General features: G+C 37.1%; 1 protein-coding gene across 1 annotated transcript; it reads left to right on the top strand.

Moving 5' to 3' along the window:
- The first annotated feature begins 905 nt into the window (after positions 1-905).
- On the top strand, positions 906-17,301 carry LOC136235305 (zinc finger protein BRUTUS-like). The gene is made up of 15 exons (XM_066024908.1): positions 906-1,472; positions 3,113-3,322; positions 9,349-9,543; positions 9,630-9,988; positions 11,369-11,594; positions 11,792-11,960; positions 12,081-13,307; positions 13,471-13,642; positions 13,976-14,197; positions 14,275-14,412; positions 14,975-15,209; positions 15,315-15,374; positions 16,476-16,547; positions 16,631-16,816; positions 16,904-17,301. Exons 1-14 carry the CDS (start codon positions 1,179-1,181, stop codon positions 16,766-16,768), a joined length of 3,717 nt encoding a protein of 1,238 aa, XP_065880980.1. The 5' UTR covers positions 906-1,178; the 3' UTR covers positions 16,769-16,816; positions 16,904-17,301.
- Positions 17,302-22,348: the final 5,047 nt, after the last annotated feature.

The following is a 22,348-nucleotide window of genomic DNA, read 5'->3' as shown; positions in this document are numbered from 1 at the left end:
CGAGCATCACAGATTTACCCGTAACTATGAATTTATACAATTTTATCCTAACAATATTAAGTAATTTCAATTTTATTCCTACACAATAGAAAATTTGAACTAACTGATTTGACAGTTATTTGACTATCACATCAGATATTCCAAAGAAGTTCGTCAATAAAATAAAACAGTTATTTGTATTTTGACGGGTTGTATGAAGTTTTTTCTGACTAACTTTTATCCTAGAAATTTAAATATTATAATTTTGACAGGTTATTTGTAATTGTGTTAGTAACAGAATAAATATTTTAGGATGTTTGCAATGTCTTATGTTACAATTAAATAACGAGTTAAATAACAGTGAAACAATCTGTTTAAATTTATAGTTACGGGTAAATATGGACTTTTCCAAAAATGATAGAAATTCAACGTATAATAAAGGTAGATATTAAAAATATAAAAGAATATATTATTACAATAAATGAGTTTTTATGTATTTAACCTGTAAATTCCACTGTACACTCTCATCGAGGTCTGTGGTTTGCCCTGACCTTAAAAGTGGATAAACCTACCCTTACCTAAACTTTTCCCTACTAAAAAAAGTTCAATACATAATAAATATGGATATTAAAAATACACAAAAAAAAAAAAAAATATATTCTTAACCATTTAATGCTTATATGCAGTCCCGAGGCTGCATATATCAAAACCGTTTATTAATTATGAAAAAAAGCAAATCACAAGGCAAGGCTGAGTAGACAACTAGGCATTGATTTCTAAAAAAATAAAAAAAATTCATTAAATTTTAGGTGAAATTATATTTAAATATAATTTATTTGAAAAGCAAGCTGCGCCGGAAGGGGAGTAGTACGTAGCTTTGTGATTCATAGGAATTACGTGATCCATTTTTGTTATAAAGTAGTTATGCTGGAAAATAAAAAGAAAGGGTAAAAAAGAAACGGAGGGAACGGAAATAGCAAGACGACTAATTGGCCTCCTCTTTCACTCTCTATATCTTTCTTCTTCTTCTTCTCCGAGAGAGACAAAGTGTTAACAGCGACAAAAACTGCTATTTTCTCACTACAATCTAATTACACGCCCCAATTGATATGAAGATGTAGAGAAGTCGGAACCTAGGGGTTCTTTTTTTCAAGGATATTTCCATTAACTTTTGAGGTTCTTCTCTTGGACTCTCTGGAATGGCGACACCATTTTCGGCCGTTGACGGAGGAGCTGGAGGTGTGGCTGTAATGTCTGGGCCACTCAATCCAATAGATCCTTCTACACCTTCCAAAACTTGTGTCAAGAATTCCGCTCTTAAATCTCCAATCCTTATATTTCTTTTATTCCATAAAGCTATTAGGTCCGAGCTCGATGCCCTTCACCGCGCCGCCATGTCTTTTGCAACCAGCGGTGGTGATATCAAGCCGTTGGTTAAGAGGTGTCACTTCTTTCGCGCGATATATAAGCATCACTGTATTGCTGAAGATGTGGTATGTTAGGTTTTCTTCTTGTTGTTAGAATTTTGATTTCCTTGATTATGAATTATATTTAACGCTGTGCAGATTGGGTTATCAATCTCAAACTCAGTGCATTATATTGCAATTGGATGGCTAGAGATTTATGAGTCATATGTGGATATACCCAATTGAATTTGCGCTGCTATCTGTTTCTGGAATCTTATTTGATAAAATGCTTGGACTGATTGTTTATTTTACTTGCATAATCATAATTCATTTTGTTAAATAAGATCTGCAATGTGATGGGAAGGATTGGATATTAATTGCATTTGGTGTGTGTCTGCGGCAATGGTTGATTTTTAGTCGGCTCAGAAGGAAGAAAGGGATAGTACACCGTGAAAGCATAGGCTTCATGTGTTCTGATTGCTGCCTGCAGTAATGTACTGCCAAAACCACGACTGGTAGAAGCTGAGCAGAAATTGTTTCCTTCAATCCAATTAGGGGGTGCTATTGCCAATCCTAAATATAGTAGAATCTTTGTTGGCACTTGAATTCACAGCCTAGTAATATCACATGTTGTACAGGTCCATTAGATCCTTGAAAAGATTTATTTTCTTAGGATATAGATTCCATGCAGTAAGTTTTGAAGGATACTAAGCATTGGGTTCAGATGCCTTGGATTCATTGCCGGTCTACATTTTTGTACTACTAGGAAGACTTCCAGATGTGGTCTTTTCGTCAGAAATTAGCATATCCGTTTGGTGATATAGGTCTACTTTTTGTGTATCCATCTTGTAGGATTTGGAACCACCAATCCTTTCTTAATATATGTTGGTTGAAATTTCTCTTTTTGTTTTTCTTTTTTTCTAATGAATTGCAAGTACAGCAGAATCCAAGTTTTTTTTTTTTAATAGAAGGTCAGGTCCTCAGTTGTAGTGCAAGCATGTCTTTGTTTAGGAATCAATTGAACTACATTAATTAAACTTTTAGTGGATCTCTCTTATGGGAAGTGGGAATGTAGCAATCATATGCTATTGTTTTTGTAATTTTACATTTCATGAAGTCTGTTCAATTATGAGATGCTTTTTATCCGACTTTTGAAATATCAATGGTTTTGTGAACTTTTCTGTAAGATATTTTGGCTTAATTTTGTCCAGTTGGAAATAAAATTATTAATATGGGTTTCAATGTTGGTCTTGCTACTTGTACTCTTAATCATTGTCAGAAATTAATTTAAGATCTATGATTGGGCCTTAACTATCAGCTTGAGCTTCTAGTTCATTTGGTTCCATGACATGGTATCAGAGCCTCTTGGACCAAACGGTCGAGGTTTCGAGTCCTAGCAACCCTCAATAGTTTGTGGAATTAAAAACACATGGTGGGATGAGCCTGGTTCCATGAATGAAATGCTTGATTAGGAGATTTATATTTAGATTTTATGTGTAAATGCCTGAATCTAATAATAATTTGTTGGCAGTGTGCAAAAAACCAACCTTTTACGTTTTCACTTATTTGTAAGGTCATTATCACCTTCTTTAAGAGAAGGTCGTGTCAGCAACTGATGTCTGAAATCTTTCTGTCATGTGCAAACATGGTGCTGGTAATTTGTTTGCAGGCTGTAATTTTGAATGCAAGATTTTAATAATATATTGTATATTATTTTGTAAGTGTAGGTTATCTTTCCAGCTCTTGATATACGTGTGAAAAATGTGGCACGGACATACTCACTTGAACATGAGGGAGAAAGTGTGCTTTTTGATCAACTACTTGAGCTTTTGAATTCCCAAAAAGAAAACGAAGAAAGCTATCGCAGAGAGTTAGCTTCTCGTACTGGAGTTCTCCAAACGTCAATTACCCAGCATATGTTCAAGGAAGAGCAACAGGTAACAGTTTTGAATTGTTTCTTTTATTAGCTTCGCATATTGGTTAGGTTGAGCTGAATATTCAAGTTAAGTACCTAGCATGAGGTAATATTGTGTTCTAGACTATTTGCTTTGGTATATCAACTAGTCAGGTTTATGGCAGATTATTCTAGTATTTGTAACTCCCCATTTTGTTTCTGGTTTTGACATGTTACAATCCTTGTTATTACCATGAATTATTTACTTAAACCTCCACAGAAGACTAGCATTCTGTAGTTTGTGTTTTTGGTTGATATGGGAATCATGACAAACCCATTATTGAAGGTGTTTTGGTGGTCTTTGTACGTCTCCTATTGTCTATGCTTGCGTTCTAGTAATTGTATTTCAAAGGTTTTCTAGAGTTTGTATATGAGGTCAGTTCATTTTGTTTTTGATTGTCGAAAGCCAGAATGTAGCTGGTTAGATTGACAGTGATGAGATTATTTATTGTTCGAACAAAAATTCTTATTTTGAAAGCAATGCATTGTTACAACCTAGGGTTTGTAGAACAGAATTTAGAAGAAAAGAGAGAGAATAGGGAGAGTAGAAGTGAGAGAGAAAACAGAATTATATTGAATACTTGAATACTTGCAATTAAAGAAAATGGACCTTATATAGTAGCTAAAAGCTATGGCCAACTATTGACTTTGCCAACTGGCATACTAACAACTTATAACGTAATTATTCTTCACTTTCTTGCCTTATTCCTCCTTTGATACGTAACAATACCCCCTTTAATGCATTCTTGTCCCCAAGAATGGAAAAACTCAGGAAATTGAGAACGAATGGTAGATTCATCCTCCCAGGTAGCATCCACTGCAGAAAACCCAGACCACAAAATCAATAACTGAGGATCTGAAACAGAACCCTTCTCAACAATGCGAGTATTGAGAACCTTAGCAGGAAGGATATTCCACTCAGCATCTGTAATCGGTGGAAGAGTGGTAAAAGTAGGAATAGATGGATCCAAACGCTTCTTAAGAAGTGAAATATGAAAGACTGGATGAATTTTGCTGTTAGGAGGGAGTTGAAGCTTATAAGCCACTGAACCAATACGCTCCAGGATGAGGAAAGGACCATAATACTTAGCAGAGAGCTTTAAACAAATGCGAGTACCAATGGTAGTCTGGCGATAAGGCTGTAGTTTAAGAAATACCATATCACCAACCTGAAACTCCCTATCAGTGCGCTTTTTGTCAGCAACTTGCTTCATGCGGTTCTGAGAAGAAGTGAGACATTCCTTTAAAAAAGTACTCATGTGCTCCCGAGCTTGAAGGAATTCTTCAACAGCAGCCACATGGGAATTAGTATTAGGAACCACTGGTAATTGAGGCACCACTCCATACAGAGCCTGATAAGGACTCATCTTAATGGCAGAATGATAACTGGAATTATACCAGTATTCAGCAAGACTAAGCCAGCTATACCACTTCTTAGGAGAAACAAAACACATACTGCGCAAATAATGCTCCAAGCATTGATTCAAACGCTCATTCTGGCCATCACTCTGAGGATGATAGGCACTACTGAACCTAAGCTGAATACCCAGCAACTTCATTAACTCCTTCCAAAAACCACCAGTAAACACCTTATCTCTGTCAGAAACAATTGACTTAGGTAAGCCATGTAACTTGGAGACCTGATCCAGAAATGCCTTAGCAACAATAGAAGCATTGAAAGGATGAAGGAGAGGAATAAAATGACCAGACTTAGTAAAACGATCCACAACCACCAGAATAGTATCATACCCCCAGATTTAGGTAATTTTTCCACAAAATCCATGGAAATGTCTTGCCAAGCACCCTGAGGAATAGTAAGGGGTTGCAAAAGACCAGGATAGGCTGAGTGGTCAGGCTTACACCTTAAACAAGTATCACAGGCAGCCACAAACAGAGTAACATCCACCTTCATCTTAGGCCAGTAAAAATGCTGCTGAAGCCTAGTGAAAGTACATTTAACTCCAGAATGACCACCAATAGCTGAGCTGTGACACATAGCAACAAGTCTGTACCTAAGATCAGTACTGGAGCCAATATAAATCCTGTGTTTAACCCTTAGAATACCTTGTTGCAGAGTAAACTTAGAGTCAGTAGATGGCTGTATAGAGAGTTGCTGAATAAGGGCTGTTGCCACTGCATCACCAGCATAGGAATGAGTTACTTCCTCCAACCAAGTAGGAATAACAACTGAAATAGCTCTGAGGGACATGGAGTCCTCCATTTGTCTAGAAAGAGCATCAGCAACTCTATTGTCTACACCCTTCTTATACTGAATGGTATATTCTAAGCCCAACAACTTAGATATGCCTTTGTGTTGCAAATAAGTATGGAGCTTCTGTTCTAACAGATGCTTTATACTTTCATGATCAGTCTTTATTATGAAGGATGTTCCTTCCAAATAATGCCTCCACACAATGCAAGCATGTAAAATAGCCAAGAGCTCTCTCTCATAGGCTGATAATGTCTGATTCCTGGGACTAAGGGTCTTAGACAAAAAACAAATAGGTTTTCCTGCACTGCACCAATACCATAACCACTAGCATCGCACTCCAACACAAATGATTTGGTGAAATCAGGCATAACTAAGACTGGAGCTTGAGTCATAGCCTGTTTAAGCTGCAAAAATGCCTGATTAGCTTCTGCATTCCAGCAAAACTTATCCTTCTTTAATAACTCATTCAAAGGTCTACTAAGAACTCCATAATTCTGAATGAATCTCCTGTAATATCCAGTTAAACCAAGGAACCCTCTCAATCCTTTCAAAGTAGAAGGGACTGGCCAATTCAGCATGGCTGAAATCTTACTAGGATCAGTAGTAACCCCCTCAGCTGATATAACATGACCTAAATAAGTGACAGCTGGAACAACAATTTCACATTTAGATCCTTTAGCATACAACTGATTGGCAGATAGGAGTTGAAAGATTGAATCTAAATTCTGCAAATGTGTCTCCTCAGAAGCACTATAGATCAAAATGTCATCAAAAAATACTAACACAAACTTCCTGAGATAGGGCTGTATTCATCAAAGATTGAAATGTAGCTGGGGCATTGGTTAACCCAAATGGCATTACTAGAAACTCATAGTGGCCAGAATGAGTCTTGAATGCAGTCTTTGGTAGCATCCGGATTTGATGATATCCAGACCTCAGATCCAATTTAGTAAACACTTTTGCTCCTCTTAATTCATCAATCAGTTCCTGAATAACAGGAATAGGAAATTTGTCCTTCACAGTAACCTTGTTCAATTCCCTGAAATCAACACAAAAACGCCAAGTACCTTCCTTCTTCTTAACCAACAACACATGAGAAGCATATGGACTAATACTAGGCTGAATAATTCCACTTTCTAACATCTCAGCCACCATCTTCTCTATTTCATTCTTCCGATGAAATGAATATCTATAAGGCCTCACATTCACTGGTTCTTCTGTTTTAAGAGGTATGGCATGATCATGACCTCTATGGGGTGGTAAAGAACTAGGAGGAACAAATAGATGCTGGTATTTGGTAAGTAAAGGAAGATAAGGGGCTGGGGCTGGTGGTAAGTGTGAAAGAACATGGGTTGGAGGTTCAGGAGCGGGCTCTTGAACAGATATTAAAAATAAGGTAGAAGAAACCCCTTTCCAGCCTTTAGAGATCAACTTACCCATGGATTTAAGGGTAATTTGCTTCAATTTAACTTCCTTATCAAGCATGCCTTTGAGCTCCACTACCTTCCCTGCCTTATGCACTATAAGCATATTCTTGTCAAAATCAAAAGTGACTGGAGTATGCTTTCTCATCCAATCAGTTCCTAAAAGCAAGTCATAGTCTCCCAACTCTAAGACTCTGAAATTAAAGGAAAATTTAGTTTGATTCATAGACCAAACACAATCATTGCACTTAGATTCCACCAATAACTGTCTTCCATCAGCCACTGTGACTGTTTCAGGCTTCACCTTGATCAAAGGAAACTTAACAGAGAGTGCAAATTTTTTATCAACAAAACTATGAGTACTACCACTATCAATTAAGATGCCTCTTCTGCATTATTCCTTTCAACTTAATAGTACCACTAGCAACACCTCCTTCTAGAGCATGAATAGAAACTGAAATTTGCTCATTCTGTTCCTGCTCTACTTCCTCCTGAATTTCTTCCTCCACAACTTGTTCAGACTCTAACAGTTCATCTTCTACACTAACTTCAACATTAATCATGTTTAACTTCTTAGTGCTACATACATGACCACGAAAATATTTCTCATTACATTTCCAGCATAGTCCTGGGGTGCGTTTGGCTGTTTGTGAGTCATTAGTGGCTTGTGGATGTGATTCATGTGGTTTAGAGTTATAAGGAGTAAGATTTGTGGATTTTTGAGTACTGATGGGAGATCTGAATGTAGGTTTAGGTTTGAGCACTTCTATCATAGCATTAAACTGAGTTTCCTGGAATTTAGCTTGCTTAATTGCAGAATAAAAATCTACTGGTTGAAAGGATCTTACCGCTGAGCGTAATTCCGGCTTAAGTCCGGCGATAAATCCGTTCGTATAGAAAGCTTCAGTAATGGTTGGATAAAGCTTTTCCAATCGGAGTTTTACGTCCTCATATTTATCTTGGAACGCATCGACGGTAGAATTCTGCCGGAGATGTAGCAATTGCTCCACTACATCTTGAATCGTAGTATCAGGAAAGCGCCGAACAATTTCCTCCACAAATTCCAGCCAAGTAACACCGGTATGTGACGGACTCCAGTTTTTGTACCACTTCTCGGCCTTGCCTTGTAAAAACAAACCGGCGAGATCAACTTTCCGATCATCCTGTACTTCGAAAATCTGGAAGTATTTTTCGCATTTTCTGATCCAATTTTCCACTTCCGATCCGTCAAAGGACGGCAGCTCACATTTCGGCAACATCCGATTGAAGTATGGTGGTTTAGAAACGGTGAATTCAGATGTTTGAAAATTGGCAGGAGAACTGCCTAAAATTCCTTTTCCAGGATTTGAACTCGACGCGATTGTTGGCAACGGAGAAGGATTAGGCTCAGGATCCGGTTGAACGATTTTGGCGAGTGTCGCCAAAGAATTCTGAAACAATTCCTCCAATCTGATCTTGGCGAATTTGATGCTGATCTCTCATAAGCATCTCAGTTCGCGCCTGCTGAGCCAATTGCATTTCCTGGATCTGAACTTGCATTTTCTCCAATTTCTCAGCTGTATTCTCCGATCGCTCAAAGAATTTCGCCGTCAAATCCTTGATCTGTGATTCCAACTGATCCATGGCTTCTCGGTTCTGTTGTTGTGCTGCCATTCTCCGGTTGGCCGGAGAATCGAATCTCTGATACCAATGTTACAACCTAGGGTTTGTAGAACAGAATTTAGAAGAAAAGAGAGAGAATAGGGAGAGTAGAAGTGAGAGAGAAAACAGAATTATATTGAATACTTGAATACTTGCAATTACAGAAAATGGACCTTATATAGTAGCTAAAAGCTATGGTCAACTATTGACTTTGCCAACTGGCATACTAACAACTTATAACAGAATTATTCTTCACTTTCTTGCCTTATTCCTCCTTTGATACGTAACATGCATTTGCTTGTTTAATTAACACGGCACAAACTGGTAACACAAATCTATTTGATATTAAACTCTCAACACGATAAACACAGCTATTTGTAATTTGCAACCACATATTTTTAAAAAGAAAATTCAACCTTGGAGTTACTTGAAAGTTACTACAAATAAAACAATTAAGGTTTCAAAGGATGGATTTTACCCCTTCTCGCAGTGCGCAAGGAAGATTGCTGCATGAACAATACCATGTTTTTCATATTTTTGTAATTGAAAAACTAAGACATATATCAGGTTGACGTTGAAAGACAACAATTCTCTTCTTAGTTGCCAACAGTCCATGTTATTGCAGTCTCCACACCTAATTGACTACCACAGTTTGCAAATAATTTGGATAAGGTCTGCGAAGCTGACTGAAAACAAATTTGAAACTGAACAACCTATGTTTGAATGATGCAGGTGTGCCCGTTGCTTATTGAGAAGTTTTCGTTTGAAGAGCAGGCGTCGTTGGTGTGGCAGTTCCTTTGCAGCATTCCTGTTAATATGATGGCAGAGTTTCTTCCTTGGCTTGCTTCTTCAATATCATCTGATGAATATCAAGATATGCACATGTTTTTGTGCAAGATAATCCCAAAAGAGAAACTTATTCGTCAGGTGAGGGTTGGTATGGCTACTAGAGTTTATATAAGAAAAACTGAAAAGTAAAGAATTGAGGCTGACTCTAAGTTCTTCTAATGAAGGTAATTTTTGCCTGGATGGAAGGTCCGAAATTGTCTAATAGGTGTATGAGTATGAGTTGTGAAGTTGATTCTCAAGAATCTGGTCCACAAGCCATAGTTTGTCAAAGCGAGAAGACGCATTGTGCATGTGAATCTTCTAGAGTTGGCAAAAGAAAATATATGGAATTACAATGTGATCTTCCTAATTCAGATGTGTTACATCCCATAGATGGAATTCTGTTTTGGCATGCTGCAATTAGAAGAGAGTTGACTGATATAGCTGATGCAGCAAGGAAGATACAGCTTTCTGGAGATTTTTCTGATCTGTCTGCATTCAACAAGAGGTTGCAATTCATTGCTGAAGTTTGTATATTTCACAGGTGTATTTTCTGTGCTTCTCCCATTCTTCATTTTCGCTTCATTGAACTTATCAGTGCCAAATGTAGCAAGTTATTCGCTTCAATAGCAGTTGATTGAATGTGCTTTGCCGGAGATTAGTCCTTTATACTATGGCCTGGTACTTGAGTTTTTGCCTCCTACTGCACTTTTTTTTTTAAAGTCACAATTGTCTTATATCCAAAGAAGGTTAATAACATAAAATCCTGAACTTTCTATGTCCCATTCTTTCATTTTTATGCTTAATTATAACATCTATTCACAGTTTTAAACTATTCACAGTTCTAAAATGTCAGCTTATAAGCAATTTTAAAATATTTACTTATTTCCAAAAATAAATTATATTTTTTTTATTGATTAGTTATTCAAAAATAGGTATGTTTTGTAAAATAAAAAAATTAAGAATTTTTTTATGCCTATCTAGATAGAAACAAGGAAAACGAATTTATAGTATTCACCAGTTGAGGTAACTAGATAACATTTATAATACTCCTGTACTAGATAGAAACTTGTGTGTTTAGAGCCAGATAAAAACTAAAAGAAGAGCATATAGTTGAAAACAAACGAAAAAAACAAACATTTAGTCATTTTTACGTCATTAGGCCTTCAGAAAATTCTACTTCGCAGAATGTGGAAAAGATTAGATATTAGAATTTAAAGGCAGTTGAACATAGGTGGATACCTTTTCCTTTCTGTTCGCCTATGTGGGCTTCAGTTCTACCTTATAACTGTTTTGAAAGTCTCTCGTTAAGTTATGATTTTATCCATAGTTATTAAAGGCGCAAGGCGCACTAAGGCGCAAGGGGGGTCGTGGAGCCTTGGCGCAAGGCGCAACTTAAGGCGTGCGCCCGAGCGACCCGAGGCGCACACAAAAAAAATATTATACATAATACTAGTCACAAATAATCACAAATAATCACAAATAGTCAAATAACAACAATAAAACCATAAAATGGATGAGTTACGTTCTAGTTAACTACTAAGGCATGAGTTAACTGTTGCGATATGTGGAGTAAAAACTGTCGATCTTTGTCTATCCATGCTTTTCTTTTATTTTCTGAACTTAAAAAACCCTAAAATACCCTAACCTTAAAATACCCTCAAAACCCTAAATACCCTCAACCTTAAAATACCCTAAAATACCCCAAGGTAGCTGAGGCGCGCCTTGCGCCTGGCTTAAGGCGCACCAAGGCGCACTAAGGCGCGCCCCTGACTGACCGCGCCCGCCTTTGGGCTCCAGAGGCGCTAAGGCTGGAGCCTTAGCCGAGGCGCGCCTTTAATAACTATGTTTTATCTCTTTCTTTTACAGTGTTATGACTATTTACCATTTTCAAATGGGCTTCTGTTGCCTCTCTTGACTGCAGTATTGCTGAGGACAAAGTAATATTCCCTGCTGTAGATGCAGAACTATCGTTTGCCCAGGAGCATGCAGAAGAACAAATTCAGTTTGACAAGCTTAGATGTCTTATAGAAAATATTCAAAGTGCTGGAGCCAATGAATCTTTTACTGAATTTCATAAAAAACTGTGCTTGCAAGCTCATTATATCATGGACTCCATACAGAAACACTTCCAAAATGAGGAAGCTCAGGTGAGTGTGTTGCTGCTGTTATGCTGTGACCCCAGTATTTCCTATTGAGGGCATTTGGGTGAAACCCCCTGTTCCTATGTTCCTTCGCATATCTTTATGCCACTTCCATATTCTCAGCATAACTTTTTCCCTTTGAAGTCCATTTTTCTTTTTGCTGTGTTTACTAGCCATCTAACAGATGTCATATGCATTTGTAGGTTCTCCCACTTGCTCGAAAACATTTTAATGCCAAGAGACAGCGTGAACTTCTTTATCAGAGCTTATGTGTGATGCCCTTGAAATTAATTGAACGTGTCTTACCGTGGTTGGTAGGAAGTCTTAGTGAAGAAGAAGCCAAGACCTTTCTGCAAAACACGCTCATGGCAGGTTTGACATCAATTCTCAGTTTTTCCTCTCGTTATTTATTATAAATATAGACATCAGATGTTTTTCATTGCTTCACGTTTTTTCTCTCCATTGATCTCTAATTTAAGTGATATGATGCAGCTCCTGCTTCAGATTCTGCATTGGTGACCCTTTTTTCTGGTTGGGCTTGTAAGGGCCGCCCTAGAAACATCTGTTTCTCTTCAGGTGCCTTTGGTGGTTGTCCTGTGAGGATTATGACAGGATCTCAGGAGGATACAAAAAAATCGTCTTGTGACTGCAATCCTATGTTATCGATTAATGATGTATCTTCTTCTATCCAAGCAGCTGAAGAAGATGGCAGCAAAAGGCCGATTAAACGTGGAAATTTATTACTTCAGGAATATGATGCTGCTTGTCGCTTTGAAGGGACTGCTAATATCCCCAAATCATCTTGTAATAATAAGTCTTGTTGTGTCCCTGGGTTGGGAGTAAACAGCAGTGATCTAGCTGCAGCAAAATCTTTGCGTTCATTGTCTTTTAGTCCTTTAGCGCCCTCCCTTAACTCTAGTCTTTTTAATTGGGAAACAGATGTAACTCCTGCTGATGGTAATGGTTGCACTTCACGCCCAATTGATAACATATTTAAATTTCATAAAGCCATCCGCAAAGATTTGGAATATTTGGATGGTGAATCTGGAAAACTGAATGATTGTGATGAAACTTTGCTTAGGCAGTTCACTGGTAGATTTCATCTATTATGGGCTTTGTACCGAGCTCATAGTAATGCTGAGGATGATATAGTGTTTCCGGCTTTAGAATCTAAGGAAACACTTCATAATGTTAGCCACTCCTATACTCTGGACCACAAGCAGGAAGAGAAACTTTTTGAAGATATCTCGTCTGTGCTTTCCGAGCTTACACAACTTCAAGAATGCTTGAAGAGTATGCACCTTTCTGATGGGTTACCGGGACAGCAATCTGATGCTTCTGATCATAGTGATGTTTCCAGAAAGAATAATGAGCTTGCAACAAAACTTCAAGGCATGTGCAAATCCATAAGAGTAACACTGGATCAACATGTTTTTCGGGAAGAACTTGAATTGTGGCCTTTGTTTGATATGCATTTTTCTGTGGAGGAACAAGACAAAATTGTTGGTCGAATAATTGGTACTACAGGTGCAGAGGTTCTTCAATCGATGTTGCCATGGGTAACATCTGCTCTTACTCAGGAGGAGCAGAACAAAATGATGGACACATGGAAAAATGCAACCAAAAACACCATGTTCAGCGAATGGCTTAATGAATGGTGGGAGGGTACTTCTACAGATACGTCTCAAACCACGACATCAGATAGTTGTATTCCACTAGGTCTGCTTTTGATATTGCTGATGGTTTCCCCCTTTCATTACATGTTGAATGACATTGTTTACTTTGCTGCAAATTGACGAGAAGTGCTGAACTTCTGCTACTGAAACTGAACCATTTCTACCATGCCCAATAAATATAAAATGTTATTCTTTTTGTCATTTAGGCACTGATCTCCAAGGAAGCCTGGATCCCAGTGATCACACATTTAAGCCAGGGTGGAAAGATATTTTCCGGATGAATCAAAATGAACTTGAAGCAGAGATAAGAAAAGTTTCTCAAGATTCCTCTCTTGATCCAAGAAGAAAAGCGTACCTTATTCAAAATCTAATGACTAGGTGTGTTTATGTTGGGATTAAATATTGAAGTGCTTCAACTGGAAGCATGGGTTTTAATTGGTCCATACAGTAAAAAATAGAAGACCAACACAGTCCATCACTTGGTCATTTGTTAGCCAAATTGATCCATGTGTGGGTTCAGTAAAAAATATATTGGTATTACTTGCTTGAGTTCGACCGAGTATGAATCATGTTGAGTTTTAGTTCTTTTTAGATTTGTGGAATGACTGGCTTATGCTGCCATTTCATGGGGCAATTTGGTATATAGTCCATTTATACTGTGTGTAGACTGTCATTCTTATGCTTATCCTTATTTATATTTGGTTTTGTTAGTCGCTGGATTGCTGCTCAGCAGAAGTCACTTCAAGCAACATCTAGTGATTGTTCAACCAGTGAAGACTTACTTGGCTGCTATCCTTCATTCCGTGATTCTGAGAAACAAGAATATGGGTGTGAGCATTACAAGAGAAATTGTAAACTTCGTGCTGCATGCTGTGGCAAGTTATTCACATGCAGGTTCTGCCATGACAAAGTCAGTGACCACTCAATGGATAGGTATATTTTTCTCACTCCTTGGCATGTTGATTTTGGCTGGACTGCTCTATAAATTGGAACTGTATATATAATTTCAGGAAGGTTACAACTGAAATGATGTGCATGCGGTGCTTGAAAATTCAGCCTGTTGGACAAGTTTGCAGTACACCCTCTTGTGTTGGTTTCTCGATGGCAAAGTACTTCTGCAGTATCTGTAAATTTTTTGATGATGAGAGGTGTGGAGAATTTTTTTTTTTCCTTTTGTTTTTGTACAGACCTTTTTCTTTTTTGATTTACTGTTGCTAGAATGTCAGAAAGGAAATATTCTTAGGTAAAAGAGTATTGGATGATTACGAGCTTTGAATTGAAATGAATAACATGATATGTTATTTCAATCATTGAGCAATTTTGATTTTTCAAGAATTTCATTCCCTGCCTGCATCTTTCCTTTGTTGGAATTCAGCATCTTAAATGGCTGTCTGGAGTTTGTTGTGCAGTATGCCAGGATTACATGGAATGATTAAACAACACACACAAGTTTGTATGATGCATCCTATTTTAAAGTAAAGTGTACCAGTAGTTTTTGATTGTCTATTGAGTTACAGACTTGAGATAAATAAAACTACCTCGTATTGTATTTTAGTTTGTAAGCCATGACAAAGATGCAAGGTCTAATCTGCTAGGTAACATAGGTTCAGTCATGTACTTCTTACTTAGGAATCTATTAATATATGTGAATAGCTTCCATTTAACTAGATCTCCTACTAAATCAGTTTCCTGCTTCTGAATTTATATCAGGAATGTTTATCATTGCCCTTCTTGCAATTTATGCCGTGTTGGAAATGGGCTTGGTGTTGACTTCTTTCATTGCATGAAGTGTAATTGCTGCCTGGCAATGAAGTTAGTGGATCACAAGTGCCGAGAAAAAGGAATGGAGATAAATTGCCCCATCTGTTGTGACTTTTTGTTCACATCAAGTTTAAGTGTTAAGGCTCTTCCTTGTGGGCATTTCATGCATTCAAATTGCTTTCAGGTCTTTGCTGGGATCTTGCTTTGTCCTTTCCAATTCTTGCTTATTTTGATGACTGTGAACTTTATTTTTTTTTCCTACTCATTTCAATTCATTTCTCTTTCACAGGCATATACTTGCAGTCATTACATCTGCCCAATTTGCAGCAAATCTTTGGGAGATATGTCGGTAAGATCTAATGCATCTTTGTCAATCTGAAATAGACCTCAAGTATTCAAGCTATACTTCTAAATAAAGGAAATTATGGAATTATATGGCAATATTTCTATTCCATAATGTTTTGTGCTATACAATGCAATTATAGAAGAGGTTTTGTTTGTCTCATTTATATCTGTTCTTTTGAAAATTCATTCTCACCGAGATTTCTCTCTGAGTTTTCAAGCTTTATTTGTAATTGAAAAAGTAAATTATGGAATTATGACAATTTTAGTGTTCCATAATGCTTTGTTCTATATAATGACATTGTAGAAAGATATCTTGATTTGTCGAACTTGCTTTGCAAATGGATTCGGCCCAGGAATTCTCTCTCCACTATCTTTCGATCACTGTGTGTGGGGAATGAAACTTCTAAAGCATGTCTTTTTTTTTTTTAATAAAAAGAACAACTTTTTTTCCCCTTTCAAAACATCATGGAATTTGTGGCCCACAAAAGAGGGAAGGATCTTTAAGCTTTGGGTCATAGTGTGAGTGCGTTGGTGTTCAATGTATTTCAATCATCTGTTCAGTTGCTTTTCTGGAGATAAATACTCGAAACGTGTATTAATGAACAATACTTGAAAAACAGGCAGTAGTTAAATTGTTAAACTTGGAGTTGTGTGTGGTCTTCTTTCTAATATGTTGAACATATTTTAAAAGTTAATATCCTGATGCTTACGGAGTTGAGGTCACATGATTTACATATACCTATTTTAAAGATTCTGCAGAACTTGAGGTATATGTGAATATCCATCCCAGATAGATCAGGCTTGTTGATTTCAGAAATATAGGCCACTAGGCTTCAGAGACTCGGACAAAGGGATTTTCTTGAAACCCGCTTTAGTTGCTTGGAACCAGGGAACACCCAGAAATGTATTAATGATATTCAAAATTTTAGGTTGTGTAGGTATAAAAAGAAAGGCTTGGCTATATTGTGCCTTGTTTCCCTCTCAGCATAGGAAAAATTCATCATTGGTGCGTTTGTGTTTGTTTTTGAGTGGAATGTAAAACTGGAGCTTGTGTGGATGAAGAATATATCCTTAGATTGTTGAAAAGCTTTCTGTTGTTGTTCAGGTTTATTTTGGCATGCTTGATGCACTGCTGGCTTCTGAGGAGCTTCCAGAAGAATTCCGGGATCGGTGTCAGGTAAAATTTGTGACATTTTCTTAAAGTGGTTGGTCTGATGCTCAGAATTGAATAAATAATAAAAGTGAGTTATGGTAATCCAGGTTATATTGTGCAATGACTGTGACAAGAAGGGGACAGCAGCATTCCATTGGCTGTATCACAAGTGTGGGCTGTGTGGATCTTATAACACGAGAGTGATTAAGGTTGATTCAGTTAACTGTTCAATAACAGATGAATGAGCTCTCCCTCATGTAGCATACATATTTAGGGAGGGATGTGAATATTTGGTGCGTCATCATACTCAAATTAATCGTTCAATTTTCTTCCTCCATTCCCATCTAATCTATTAACCCACCTAAAATGATTAATGACAGTTTGTTGTTCCACCCATGGCTAAGAAAATACGCATTTAGGAGAGCTTAACTTTTGGAAATATGTAAGCTGCCAGCCTGCACAGTTCTAACTCAGCTCTGCTCTGCTCTGCAATTGACCACTCAAATTGATGATATAAGCAAGAGGATGATGGACAGACCGACATTTAGTGCAATTTTGGAGCTATAGAATGGTAACCTCGTTGCGTTGTGCTTTTTGGCTCTTACCCCGTTCCCGTGTTTGCTTGCAGTTGCAGGCAGGTCTACAAATCACCTTGAGGTGGCCTCATATCAATATTGTACACTGGACACGTAATTGCTGCACTGCCCTTCTTTCATCTTTCTATACTAAAAATTTCAATCTATGTCCCATCTTATAAATAAATAGCATTTTTAATCTGTGTTTTACTTTTTTGGCTAATTATCCACTCCTTATAAATTCTTTCGTTTTTTTTTTCATTTTCATTTATTATTTTAGTTTTTGTGTAAAGTAATTCTTTTGTTTTCTTAATGAATGACATTTAAGTTCTTCACGCCAAGGTAATGTTCTTTTAATTTATGCTTTAGATACAAACTGATGAAAAACATAACTAAATTTTTTTAATTTTCATTGTAGCAAAGTTTAGGTATCTTAATAACCACTGTTGGACTCGTATGATGTACATGATACATATAATTATTGGCTTGATACTTTTTTTTTTTTTTAGCCTCCTGACTTGTTCAAAAAAGTTTTGATTTGTCTCTGGAGTGTCCTGATGACTTCCTCAATTTGTTTCGGATATTTTAATAGCTTTCTCAACTTGTTTAAAATATAATCAATTAATAATTCAGCTGTAAAGAAATAAACTGTTGGCGGAATGTGTGTTGCTCACCATTTTTTATATTAGAACCTCATATTCCAACTTTGGTTGTTTTACTTTTCCTACGTGTATTGCACATTCCGCATGTAATTTATTTTTTTACAATTGAATGACTAATTATCTATATTTTAAGCAAGTTGAGAAGTTATTTGGACATTTTGAAAGTTTATAGGGCCCTAAAAAAATGGATAAAATGAGGGATAATGTATTAACACTTGATTATTTTAGAAGTATTATTTATAAAAATTAGTAAGAAAATATTATAAAATGAATTGCCCAAAAAGTACAGCTATATAATATCATATAAATAAGAATAGGAAAGTACAACAACTATATAATATTATATAAATTAATAGAAAGTATAATTTATCAATATAAAACTATATAATGTTCTTTCTTTCTAGACATTACACTCATCCTCAAACTAAAACTAAAGTTTCAAACTCAATTAGGTTCTTAAACTATCAAAATTATCAATTAAGTCTCTGAAATAAGTAAAAATTATCAATTGAGTTCTCATCCTATCTTAAAATCAGAAATTGTGACTATTTGATATAGCGGTAGTTTTCACATGGTTAGTGACTGACCAAGCGAATTTAGTCCGTGATCATTAGATCTAAGTTTATTAAAATAAGATGGTGGAGATTAAAACAATCGTACAGCTTAAATTTCCACCTTCTAGATCTGACAGTGACCGACCAAATTCACTTGGTCAGTCACTGACTAGGTAAAAGTTACTGTTTGATATAAACTGTAATAATCTTTATGTTGGTTCAAAATGGGTTTGGAGGAAAGAGTTTGAAATTGTTCAACCAGATGATTTTCGATGAGATCTCAATTAATGATTTTTGTTGAAAATGAGGAATCAATTGATGATTTTTTGTTAGTTTAGGGATCTGATTGATGATTTTTTGTTAGTTTAGAGTTCTAATTGACTTTGAAGCTTTAGTTTGGGAATCCAAATTGGTATTATGCCTTCTTTCTAAGTGAATGTTATATTATTTTTCTGAAAGGAAGATATTATATTAATCAAGCGGAAAGCATACATCATTAATAGCTAAAGGCTAACAACACTAGGAAAGACTGTTCGATAAAAAAGAAGTGCTAGCATCAAAATAGGACACTCGACTATGAGCGACACGATTAGTTTGTTTAGAAACATAGGTGATAAAGACCTTGCTTTTTCTTTCTGTCACAACGGTAAAATAAAACCTCATGTTGATCTAAGCTATCACCGAAGTAAGTTCATGATTAGGTTTCCGACATCTCGAATCGAGAGGTTTGCCTACCTCTCTTTTCTAGCTACACCTATAGTAGAGCCAATAAGTTTACATTGATATAATTCCACTCAACTTATTAAAGTGAGGACGACTAGTGTTAAAAGTATTGGTTACGACTAGACCTCGACATTGGTCGGGCTGGACCGGGCTTATCGGGCTTGTGATCAAATCTGATAAGTCCAAGCCCAGTCCAAGCCCACACTAATATAGTCGGGCTCAGGCTCGGGCGGGCTCGGGCCTAAAAAAGGAATCCCAAGCCCGCCCGTCCAAGCCCATATCTAAATTAAAAAAAAATTAATTAAAATAAAATACTAACTCTAAATTGTAAATTGTAAATACTGATTACTTTAAGTATTTTACTTATTTAATTATCTATAAATTTATATATGTAGGGTTTTTTTATGGACTCATTTAATTTATATAATTAAATTTATAAATACATATATATATATATAACGGGCTGGGCCGGGCCAAATCCGTCGGGTATTTACATAGCCCAGGCCCGCCCATTTACTAGGCGGGCTTAATCGGGCTTAGACCGGGTCGAGCTTGACACTAATTTTATGTGTACAGGCCCTGTTAAATGGGTCTATGCTCGGGCCGGCCGGCCGGGCTCATCGGTCCATGGCGAGGTCTAGTTACGACTTATGAGTCTATCTCAATAAGCACCTCATGAAGATGTTGGGATTTCAGCCAAGAAAGAGCTTCTTTGAGACATAAAGTTGCTGCAATTGATGGTTCTTCCAACCTCGAGATCAAAGACGAGTAGCATCCTTTAATATTTCCGCCATCATCCCTAATAAGTAAACCACAACCTGTTGAGTTCAACTCGGGGAAGGAGGCAACGTCCACGTTTAGTTTCAACCGGGAGCAAGGTGGAATTGTGAATTTGAAAAACAATAGCAGCAACAGTGACTTTCGCAATGAGCTGTTTACAAGACTCATATTGATCGAAAAATCCCATCACCAAATCATCACATACAGCAGCAGGGGGAGCTGGTTTAGCCAATATCAGATCATTGCGATGCCTCCAAATTCCCCACAAGAAGCAACTTCGGGTTCCTTATGCTCATGATTCAACAGTAGCAAGTGAACCCGCTGAGTAATGAAATCAATAGGAGCAATTGCCAGAGAAAGATTGGCCTTGGCACAACAGCTCAGAGCAAAGTCCCAATCAAGGAAGAGATGAAGCTCATATTCCGCATACAATCCACAATAAGCACATTCGTTGGTGATATTCAGACCCTTTAGCAAAAGTCTAATGGGAAGCGGAAGGTATCCTTGATAGAGTTCCCAAAAGAATAACTTCACCCGGGGAGGAACTTTTAAGTTCCAAATTTTCACCCAATCAACATCAGCAGCAATTACCCCCAAATCTTCTAAAAATATTCTCAACTACCACTCTATATCCAGAATGGACACTATAGGTGCCTTTCCAGTCGAAGTGCCAGCACAATCTATCCGGATTCTAAACTGAGCTGCGAGGTAATTTAAGAATTGAGGTAACATCAAAGCCGCATAACAATTGGTTAAGGAATAAAATCCTAGTAGGTGGTCCCCGACAACCAAAGTTCATAGAAAAATTGTGATGTGGTACCCACTAGAGCTAGTGTTGTTATATAAAGATTCTCATTCGGCACCCAGATATCATCCCAAATTTTCACAGTCTCCCTAGTTCCAATACGCCAGCGAAACCCATGAGGTAGTTGGTCTATCGCTTTTCCAAATGCCTCTCCAAGTCAAGCTCAGGTTAGAACCCAAATTAGCTTGTAAAATGTTCCCTCTTGGAAAGTATTTAGCTTTGATAAGTTTACTAGCCAGAGCATCCAAGGTTTATAATAAAATTCCACACATGTTTTCCAAGCATAACAATTTCGAAAGACTTAAGATGACAAAAACCCACACCTTCCTCGTCTTTTCGAGCACAAAGCCTATCTTAACAAGAAGCCGAATGGATTTTTCGACTCCTCCTTGCTTGGAGCCCCACTAGAAGGAGTTCATAATTCTCTGTAGTTCATCACAGAGCAAAGTCAGTGGCAGAAAAACACTTATACAGTAATAGGGGATAACCTGAACCTCTGCATAAAAAACAAAAAGATAGGGTGAAAGAGGGCACCCTTGTCTAAGTCCATGTTTGGGATGGATCACACCCGATTCTATGTCATCCAAAAGGTCTTTGTATTTAACTATAGTCACACATTGCATTACCCAACCAATCCATTGCGACAAAAAGCCCATTTTGATAAGCACACCTTTGAGAAAAGACCAACATACTTTATCATAAGCTTTATGGATATCTATTTTGAAAGCAACGTAACTGACTCTCCCTTTAGTCCTTCGTTTTATATAGTGGATAATCTTAAAATTAGTGAGCATATTATCAAAGATAGACATGTTAGCAACAAATGCTGATCATTCCTCATCTATAAGCTCGGGGAGAAAAGCTTTAAGACAGTTAGCCAAGACTTTAGCAATACTTTAGTAAACAACGTTACATAGGGAAATAGCTCTAAACTTTGATAAACTATTAGGACCATCGATTTTACGTATAAGGGTAATAAGAGTATCATTGATTGAGGGAGGGAAGGAAGGAACTTGTAGAGAGCCAAGTAGTGCAAGCTATAAAGATGTTAATGTCGATTATGTGCTAGAACTTCTGATAAAAGCAAGGATTGAGGCCATCGGGTCTTAGGGACTTGGCCGGGTGCATATCAAAGACTACAACTTTGAATTTTTCAATTACAAAAGGCCTAACAAGGTCTGCCCGCCCTCATCTCCAACATTCTTCCTAATATACTCAACTGAAGGCTGGTCACCGCTCAAATTATCATCAAAAATCTCATTAAAGTACTCTATAACATGTCGTTTAAAAGCAACAACCTCCTTAATCCAAGTACCATTGACATCGAGAAGATGAAAGATTTTATTGCGTCTGTTACGCACAATAGCACTGGTATAGAAGAACACACTATTATGATCATCGTCATGAAGCCAAGACATTTTTTTACCGCTGACTCTAATAGCATTCCTCCTTTTGCTAGAGTTTCCTCTAATTTCCTCCTTGCATTTCGAACATCTGACCTATCTATGACAACATTAGTTTGAATGACACATAAAAGTTCATTTCTTCCCTATCTGCTTCTCTTTAAAACCTCAGTCTAAAATCCCTTCCCCAACTGCCCATACACTGGACACATCCTTCCAATTTCTTGTGTAACCAAATCATGCCAACTCTTTTCAACAAAGATAGAAAAATCATTTTCCAAGAACTTAAACTTCCAAAACTTTTGGTCATGAATCTTAGGGCT

The sequence above is a fragment of the Euphorbia lathyris genome, chromosome 1, assembly GCF_963576675.1.
Source record: "Euphorbia lathyris chromosome 1, ddEupLath1.1, whole genome shotgun sequence".
In the NCBI taxonomy this organism is placed as follows: domain Eukaryota; kingdom Viridiplantae; phylum Streptophyta; class Magnoliopsida; order Malpighiales; family Euphorbiaceae; genus Euphorbia; species Euphorbia lathyris.
The sequence above is the reverse complement of the archived record's forward strand: the minus strand, read 5'-3'. Positions and strand labels throughout refer to the sequence as shown.